General features: G+C 34.5%; 1 protein-coding gene across 1 annotated transcript in view; it reads right to left on the minus strand.

Moving 5' to 3' along the window:
* LOC137643178 (cuticle protein 19.8-like) overlaps window positions 1–10,000 on the minus strand; it is a 17,750-nt gene that overhangs the window by 4,633 nt on the left and 3,117 nt on the right. Inside the window, exon 2 of the mRNA XM_068376032.1 lies at window positions 1,116–1,286. Coding sequence (XP_068232133.1) covers window positions 1,116–1,286 — 171 coding nt within the window. The remainder of the gene's footprint in view (window positions 1–1,115; window positions 1,287–10,000) is intronic.

Consider the following 10,000-nt stretch of genomic DNA (forward strand, 5'->3'; position numbering starts at 1 on the left):
GAGTAAGCCATTTATTCTTGAAAAACGTAATTTGCTTTTTCTACACTATATACGTATAGATAATCCCCAAATCTGTACTTGCCTGTTGTTTCTAAACTTTTATCATTTTTCTTATTGTTATTTAGGATTTCTTCACAAATGGTATTTATTATAACTGATATATATATGAAATTCGTAATGAAAATGTTCAATTCGTGACATCGCTTTAATTAATACTAGATATAGTGTCTTCTATTTCGTTTTCATTTCAGCTTTATTATTACATGTGGTTAGTGTGGTTTGATTTTGTTAAGAGGCAGAAATTAGTTTATCTCTATCTCTTACTCGAAGGGCAATTGCAGATAATATATCACTTTCAATTTCATTAATGTCTACAGTTGTTTAATCCATAATTAATGTATAGTCCACTCATTCTTTCGTTCTGATGTTTCTCTATTTATAACCATTTTTTTTGTATTTCTTTAAATATTCGTAAGTTTTATTTTCACTTTAATTTTCTTTTGACGATTCATTTTGAATATTCTTAATAAGTTGTTTAATTTTCACACAATTCATTTATTGTTATTAACCGGGGAAAATAGAAACAAAGTTAAAAAGAAAATGAAGCTGGTAACGGAAAAAGAAACATTTCATTTGCTCATTTGCTTGGCTGAATATAACCCTTGATTTCAGTTGCCATTAATGGCCAGTTCTCATTTCCTTTATTACGTTCTCATAGTTAAGTTTCTTCTCAGCAATTAGGAAGGTTCCTTTCCAAGACGTGCTATTTATTCCTATGCAAATTTTAGCTTCATAAAATGAATATAAAGATGTTGGCTTCACTCCTGCATGTCCTTTAACGGGTACACAGGTGCTGTAAAAGTTGAGTGAGAGGAGATGCCGGAAAATAATATAGAAGGATATTTCAACCTTGTATCTTCCTCCCACCGCTTTCCTCCAACGCAGAAGGATAATAGCTTATTGCTGCAGAGATCTAATCTCCCTTAACATTATTTCCTGAGATACTTTTTTTGAGGAATTAAATTGAGAAACGTAAACAGGTTGTTGGAAATTGATGTCTAAACTTGACTTCTAAGACAAACGAATTTCTTTGTAAACGTTTGAAAGTAACTCGCCTCATATAAACCGGATGGTTGTTTCGGAGGGTCGTAGTTGTAGCCCGTGACCGGTGCATTGTAGTTATAGCCTTGAGTTGAGGCGGCGGTTGTTAACTTCTCCAGTTTAGCAGGTCCGCCCGTAACGATGCCAAGGCAGATCACGGCCACGCTTACTAGTACCACCCACGCCTGCAAAATGAAATAAAATAGATGAAAATTTTTGAACAGGTTAAAGAATTTTGTTAGTAATTTATAATGTTGGTTGTCAAATACCATCAATCCTTTTTTTAAATATCTTAGAATCTTGTTATTCTGGGTTTATAAAGCTCTAATTTGATGCCAAGAATCTATAAAAATCTTATCCAAAGAAATTAATGTAATCAGCAAATTCCGAAGAGGTTTAGATATATTAGAATTTACACTTAACAACAAAAAGACTTTTTTGGTGTAGAATTAAATTCGAAATCGATATGATGTTTTGGAACAGTAAGGCACAGGACTTCAGATCAATCAGATGAGAATTCTTTAAGTCTGCAAACCATTCTGTTCATTCTGAGATGTTGCGTTGCACCTATAATGGGTTTCAGTATTTTTCTACATAAAATTTCGTACCAACAACTAACATCCTCGAATGCAATTAAGACAGTAATGGCCTATACCTGAGAATGACTGAAGAATTTCATCGTAGAAAATTATCTGAAGGGGCCAAACTTTTAGTTTATATTGAAAAATTCGTATTGTAAACCTTCGAGGAATTAATGACTTTACCCTATTGCTGATCATTTGGTTGTGCTGTCCTTTAACAATTTGTTTTTAAAATACCGAGAGCTTACCATAGTATGACCTTAAATACAATTGAACATATTTTTGCAACCCACTGTTAATTATCTCTATAAATAACATTCACTCGAAATTCGACACACACATATATGTGTGCATATGCGTGTGTCTATTTTTATTGTAAGCCATCAAAATTTTCTGTAGAATCGGATTGAACTGAATTATGAATTTGGCCTTGAAATACGGCACTGGACCAGAGAGGCCATTTTAGTACTGTAGAATCAGAATAAAAAAAAATTAAGAGGATGGACGGCAAATTGGAAGAAAGAAAATTGGAACTGATGTATAGTGGAAAGTAAAAAGTTGTATTTGTTTATTACCTGCCCCCTGGCAGACACGAGGGCTTTGCCAATTTGCAGCCCGTAATTAATAACAAGCATGTGCAGCTGGCACTGACCACCCTTGCTCTACGGGGTTTAGGATGCTATTGGGCCTTTAAAATCAAAATTAAAAAGGAAATCCCATATATTTGGACAGACAAGCAATCTTGATCGCTGGTGGACATGTACAGTGGTAAGGTGACAAGTGTATTTATATGGAAAGTTCAGGCGAGGAATATATCAGTGTGTACATTCAAAATAATTTTTCGAATATTAACAAATCTACGGTGAAGAATATTAACTAGAAAAAAAGTCATGCTGAAAAAAATGAACTTGGCAAATCATTGCCAAAATTTAGTTTGAAACGGTCAAATAAGAATGGATTAATAAATTTCCAGAGCCGCATCCCATTTGTAGCCATATTAACAACTGCCTATTTCCATGTTTTCTACCCCTGACCCGATGGGAAGGAAAGAAAATGAATGCAAATATTTTGTTACGTGGTGTCTGATGACGCACCAAACATCAGACTACCAGGTGATGGTATTTATATAAGTATTTTTTATACAGTAATTACACTCCAAGTTGTGATGAAAAAGACAACTTTTCCCTTAGCTCATAGCTTTTTATATCATTTGCTTTGATGCTAATCACAGCTCTTAGCTTATTGGAAGTGTATCTTTAAGGCGGGATTCCACCGAGGCAACATTCTGGCAACATGTGGCATGCTACATTGTCGCATGGGCTAAGTGTGTTTCAACCAGTTCAACAGAAGGCAACATGTTGCATGCGATTGTGTGGCATGCGAGAGGTGGCAACATGTTGCCGTGTTGCCTGACGCATGGGACAAGATTTAGCCTGTTGCCTAGTGTTGAACGCCTTCCCAGTTCCCACCAGTCACGGGAAGGATTCCGTGTTGAAAGGCAACAAGATGAATTGGCCACAAGAAAAAACTGTAGAATTCATAGAAGAGTATAGAAAACTTGCATACTAGGCTGGTTTGCTGTGAGCAATCAAACTGAAGTCGACCACCATCGATGCATTTGTTGTTGTTGTTGCAGTATTATGCTATATATATATATATATATACACATATACTGTGAACTTTATATATATATATATATATATATATATATATATATATATATATATATATATATATATATATACACATATACTGTGAACTTTATATATATATATATATATATATATATATATATATATATATATATATATATACTGTATATATATGTATATATATATATATAAAGAGAGAGAGAGAGAGAGAGAGAGAGAGAGAGAGAGAGAGAGAGAGAGAGAAATTCTAACAGAAAGGATAACGTTTATAAAAGCTGAAGGTATAGCGTTCATAAAATCATTCTTCATTCGTGGATGAAAAAGTATGTTTAGGTAAAATCTATTGTTTAACTCTTCCCCCACAACCACAACTCCGTTGGGGGGGGGGGGGGGAAACCAAAACCAATGAATAAACATCAAGAAAATTGATGGTCAGGGAGACAACACGAAAAATATTTTGAATTCTCTTTACCTCTTGTCTAGTTTAAAGTGATAACGTTAAATTATGAAATGTTTCAATATATATCTCAAACCCATAATTATGTCTAACTACAACCCTACGTTGTAACAGTATGTCTGAAATAATATTGATAATAAAAAAATTGCAAATTCAATGAAATGAAAAATTGAATTCTTTGTTTGGTAAAATAAAAATGCACAAATAAAAAGAAAATGAGTGGCGTCTAAATTTTATAATAAGCCAGCATAAAAAAGAAAATGTATGGATTGTTAAAGTTTTAAAAAAATAGAAGATTTTGAATTAAATGGGATATATGAAAGATATAGAATAGAAATAACTACTTGGGTAATAATATTTGAACAAGTTCAAAACCATATAAATAACTACACGAAGACATAGAGAGCACATGAGGGTATCAAACAAAGTAAAAATCATTTTGAGCAGTGCTACTGCCCATAAATAGTTCTCTTCCACCACCGGTGCTTTCTTTTAGTTTTTTTACGAACATTGCACAGCACTAGATATGCAGCTGCAGCGACCGTCTGCTGAGATATCGTGTTGCCAACTGGCTTAGTTTTTGTTGAATTGATGGAAAAGGTTTTGTGGCATCCAACAGGCAACGTAGCATGTAGCTTGCTGCAAGCAACAATGATGTTGCCTTGTCGCCGGCAACATGTCTCCTTGTTGAAAGCCGCATTCAACATATTTGTTGAAAGCTAGTCAAGTCGTATGCTACATGTTGCCTGTGTTGCCTCGGTGGAATCCCGCCTTTAAGGGACGAAAAAGGGAGTTAAAAATACATATAAGAAAAAAACGTAATTGAAACCAAAATATTTTTACAAAAGCAGGTTTCCATTAATACTAATAGAATTATTACAAATATCTATAAGTATATTTTCAATGATTGCCAAATGATTTTGAGTAACATCGTAATGTAAGAGAAATGATCGTTATCCACCTAACGTTTGGCTGATTTAAGCATATAAAATAAATTAGAGATGCCGTCAAGTTCCATATCATTTCAAATATTTTTAGTATACTGTAGTTACCCTCTCGTGTCCGGAGAAAAAGAGGAAACAGAATGAACACTGGACTAGCGACCAAGTTGTCAAATATAGTTAGTTAATCTGATAAACAAATAAATCGAAATGATTCAATGAATACCTAAAATATAAGTAGGCTACTCCAGTTTCTATAGGTTAGAGGAGAGTCCAGCGAGTTTTTAAGCGTTAAACCACCTCCAATTAGAAGAATCACAACTCGACATAGTCTTCCCTGAAACTGTTAATTATTCAGATACTTTGTTCTATCTTTAGGCTTGGGCTAACCTATAGACACGAGCAATTTTGTTAGGACTAGGTAGCAACTATTAATTTTAAGTAAACTCAGGTTAGGTGAAACCCAGTATGAAATTCACAGATGAACATCGGCTGAATATATATTTGGTGCATCTTCCGAAGCACAACCATCGCGATTCACCTAGTCAGAAGCTGAGAGCAAACGAACTCGAGCTTTGGCGGCCGTCAGCCATAAGGTTAAAGACACTGAAAAGTTATTATTAAAGTTTCGCTTAACGAGTTATGCGTTTTCGTGACCGTTATTATCTTCTTTTCGGGTTACGCAATTATGTAAAATATCATGAAATTAATTTACTGCGTTGAACACAACTATTAAAACCTCTTTGGAGACGGGACTTGAGAGTTATATCATGGATGATTGTAAATACTGCCTGAAGCAAACTGTATAAATGTTCTCTCTCTCTCTCTCTCTCTCTCTCTCTCTCTCTCTCTCTCTCTCTCTCTCTCTCTCTCTATATATATATATATATATATATATATATATATAAATATATATATATATGTGTGTGTGTGTGTGTGTTTGTGTGTGTATGTGTGTGTGCGTGTGTAAATAAGGTAACATGTAAATTAAAGGGTTGATGTGGAGGACGATGAGAATGTGAGGTGTAGATTTTGTGTTGTTGACAGCAATTACATTTATTTGTTGTTTAGGTAGAGCATGTATTATAGTCTGCAGGCAGGATTATGTCTGGGTTGGTGAGGAAATGCTGGGTAGACAAGAGTATCCGATGTGTCTGTGGCGGTTCAACATCTTTATGGGTGGAATGTTCCAAAATGTTTTAGACAGGACAGGGGATGTAGGTACTAAGCTGTATGATTAGAAAATGAGGTGTTAATGGGATGTGAAAGGGTTCGTGTTTGCAGATAATACTGTGCCGACAGTAAAGAAAATTGCCGAAGCTAGTTATAAATCTTGCAAGTTTCTTCAATATGGAAAGGTCAAATGTAAATGTGAGCAAAAGTAAGGGTAATGAGAGGAGGGCGGAATAAGGAATATTTGTATGTCTGTTGAGGAATAAAAGTGTCTTGGAGTAAATGTAACATATGGTTGAAAGATGATGGAAGAGTTGAGTCACAATAAATGAAGCGAGAAAGGTTGACGGATATGTGCAAAAGATTGGTAAGACTCTAGTTGCGTATGGAAGGTAAGGTAAGAATGTGTGGAGATATTGTCAAATAATCGTCTTTTATGGAAGGGAAGTATAGAAAACAAATGAAAGAAATAGGTGTATGCTGTTGAGATGAACCTTTTGGGTGGTGTGTGTGGTGTAAGAATTGTTAGGTGAGAAATGTAAAGATATGCAGAATTGGTCAATAGTTTACCATAGGTGAAACTCCGGATCAGTGTATTTAAGATGTTTCGATCACGTGGAAAGAATAGACAGTAAGAGACTAATGAAAAGAGTGTATCACTTAGAAGTAGCCTACATGGAGGGAGGAGATCATAATGAAAGCTTCGAAACGGTTAGGCATAAGGGATGAACGAGTATTGGAAACGAAGATCCATCATATCCAGGAAGAGTAGGAATGCATGCAAGATGGGATTGAATGGCATAATGTGTGTAAAGTTGTTTAACCCATTGTTGCTGAGCAATGTATAATGAAGCAATTGATGCAAAGGGAGCTCATCCACGATCCGCCAGTTAAAGGATGAATGTGTCCGTGACTAATGTTGATCTTCTCTAAAGCCAACCCTGTTAGAGGAATTGGGTGTTGAATAAAAATTGACGTTATAAACTGAGAGCAACACTGATAGTTAGGAATACTACTTTAACATCATCGGTGTTTGCTTCAAAATCGAACACGACCACTTGAAACAGGTTTCAGATTATATTTTCCTTGCATTTGTTTGTTTATCGCAAAGGAAATGTCAAATAGAGCTATTCCCTTTCTGTGTTGAAAATGTTAATGTATAATGATGAATTTTTCCCACAAGCAATGCACTATGCCTTCGCCCACAACGAACGATACACATCTCCGACAGAGCGATCACATAAACCACCAAGGAATGTATCTCTTTCGCCATAAATTTCCTTTGCTCTTGGGCCTGTTATGCTCAGGGTTCTTTTGTTGTAACGCGGGTGATTCTTATCTTGGAGAGGAATGATGGTGCTTGGGAATGCTCACATAGTTCGATCTCACGCGTAATCCATTAAGAAGGGTAAGGCACTGGGATCTTTTAAGCGTTTCTAGCTATATTCTTCTCGTTTTGATCAAAGCTATTAGGTGTGAAAGATCATTTAGATTTAAAGCCAGAGGAATTTTGACATTTTAAATACCATTATCGAATGGTTAATAAGTAAAAAGGGTGTTAGTTTGTATTTTTGTAGAGGAACCACTATAGCGAATCAAGATGTTTGGAAAAGGGTTGGTTGGAGAATGGGAGGGTTAGCTCTGGAAAAAGGGAAGAGACCTAGAAAGTACTTTCCCTTTCGTCTTCCTACTTACAGCATTCTACAATAATTATAAAGTACATAAGCAACACATACCGCATCTGTCGTCCCCAAGACACGATTGGTATGGTGTCATGATGACGGCTGGTGATGTCACTCGTATGTTTCTCTTGGGCAATGTAGTTTTATGACATTAACCTTAAAAGACTTTCCCTGTGCTTAAAGCTTGTTTGTTAATTAGTATAATTTCCGAAAGATATATGTTGCTTACATATTCATTTAAAGAAATAAACTGAAGTTTCTCATAATCAAGCCTCCGATTGAGGACTAAGGCATAAATTTACAGGAACGTTAATAACAATTTTTATTTTTTGGATAAGCTCATCGCTGTGCATAGACGCAACTCGTAAAATAAACATTATTGACCTTGAAAGAGTTGATGCGATCGTCTAACGAAACGGAAAAAATTCCGTGATCATCGGAGATATCCAGGATTCCTTGATTAACTGTATAATATACAGGTGGGCTGACTGATTACTTTGAACAACGTTTAACTGATAAAAATGGACTTCTGTAATTCTGAGTAATGGCAAAGTTCATATGTTATTGGACATAACACTGAAACAAAGGCACACAAACAGAGAGACATACATACTCTCTCTCTCTCTCTCACACACACACACACACACACACACACACACATATATATATATATATATATATATATATACAGTATATATATATATATATATATATATATATATATATATATATATATATATATGTTATTGGGCAGTAATTTTGCATGTCTTTTGTGTCTCCCTTTTTGTGAATTGTGAATTAGTATAATGATAAGGTTTTCCAAGCTACAGGTATATATATATATATATATATATATATATATATATATATATATATATATATATATATAATGTTAGATTTGCATGATTGAAGACTATGTAACATGAAGTATTGATTTAAAAGCCCAAGGTAAAAACAACTGGCGAAATCCAACCAAGACCCTCTGCGTCAATAAGAGTGGGATGATATATATATATATATATATATATATATATATATATATATATATATATATATATAGATAGATAGATAGATAGATAGATATATAGATAGATAGATAGATATATATATTATATATAGATAGATAGATAGATAGATATATAGGTATAGATATGTGTGTGTTGAGAAAGAGATTCCAAGCCGAAGATTTTTTTCTTTTTCGTTTTTTTTGGGGGGGGGTTGAAAAAATTATTTGGTAATACAGGAATATACTTGATGTATAGATAGATAGATAGAATCTATGGGGTTCTTAGGAATCCCAAATATATTTAAATTTGGCACTTCTCATGTCGAACTACATTTTAAAAAACAAATAATAAAAAAAGGTGAGAAACAAGTGAAAGGTTTACGATAACCACTAAGAGAGAGATTGATATGGCGTAATTAGAAAAGTCTGGCGAGACTGTGACGTTATTGTAGGGAAAGTGTTGTCATCTTCGGCAATAAGGAAAGACCTGAATGGCAGCAGAGCACGTGATTTTACAGAGAGGCTTTAGAGGAGCGGTGGAGTTTTAGTGACGAAAGGTAATTGTATGGCAACTCATTACAGTATTAAGATTGGTTATGAAATTGTAAATAATGCAGATTATGAATTTGTTTTTAATGTCCCCAATGAAACAGTGAAAGAATGCAACCAATAATATTTTTTTGGAAACAATAATTCAAAAGGTTATGTGACTAAAATTATAGAAACTTAGGGTGATACTGAATGTGAAAATATACTTAGACCGTGTTTTATATAACTGCAAAAGATGCATAACCTCTGACACCCATATTGTATGTGTGTGTATATATATATATATATGTGTGTGTGTGTGTGTGTATGTGTGTTTGTTTGTTTGATCGCTACTATTGTGTGAATACAGTATACACGTAATTATGATAATTCTTAGATCTGCGTGTTTTTTTTTTTTTAACTTAAACGTAGATGTAAGCCCTTACACAAAATACTCAGTCATGCTGACAAGGTGTCCCACTTACACAAAAAACCAAGTCTGAATAAACATTTAAGAAATCTCAATCTCACGTCAGTGTCGTACAGCGAAAAGAGTCGCCAAAAATATCCAGTAAACGAAAGCCCAACAAAAAGGAGGAAGTAAATGATGTGTCGAGAACTACGGCATCCTCTAAAGAAAGACGCAAGTTGATGGGAATTGGGAACAAGAGATTATAAAGGAATATAATGTAATGTTGGGAACAAACAGAAGGTATTGCACAAAGGAAGAGTGTTTGCCGATCAAAGATTGTTAATTTAATGCTCATCTTTTTTTAGTTCGTGGTTGGAAGGTTAATGTCAAGGGTACTGAATGAGAGAGAGAGAGAGAGAGAGAGAGAGAGAGAGAGAGAGAGAGAGAGAGAGAGAGAGAGAGAGAGA

The sequence above is a fragment of the Palaemon carinicauda genome, chromosome 1 (assembly GCF_036898095.1).
Source record: "Palaemon carinicauda isolate YSFRI2023 chromosome 1, ASM3689809v2, whole genome shotgun sequence".
In the NCBI taxonomy this organism is placed as follows: Eukaryota; Metazoa; Arthropoda; class Malacostraca; order Decapoda; family Palaemonidae; genus Palaemon; species Palaemon carinicauda.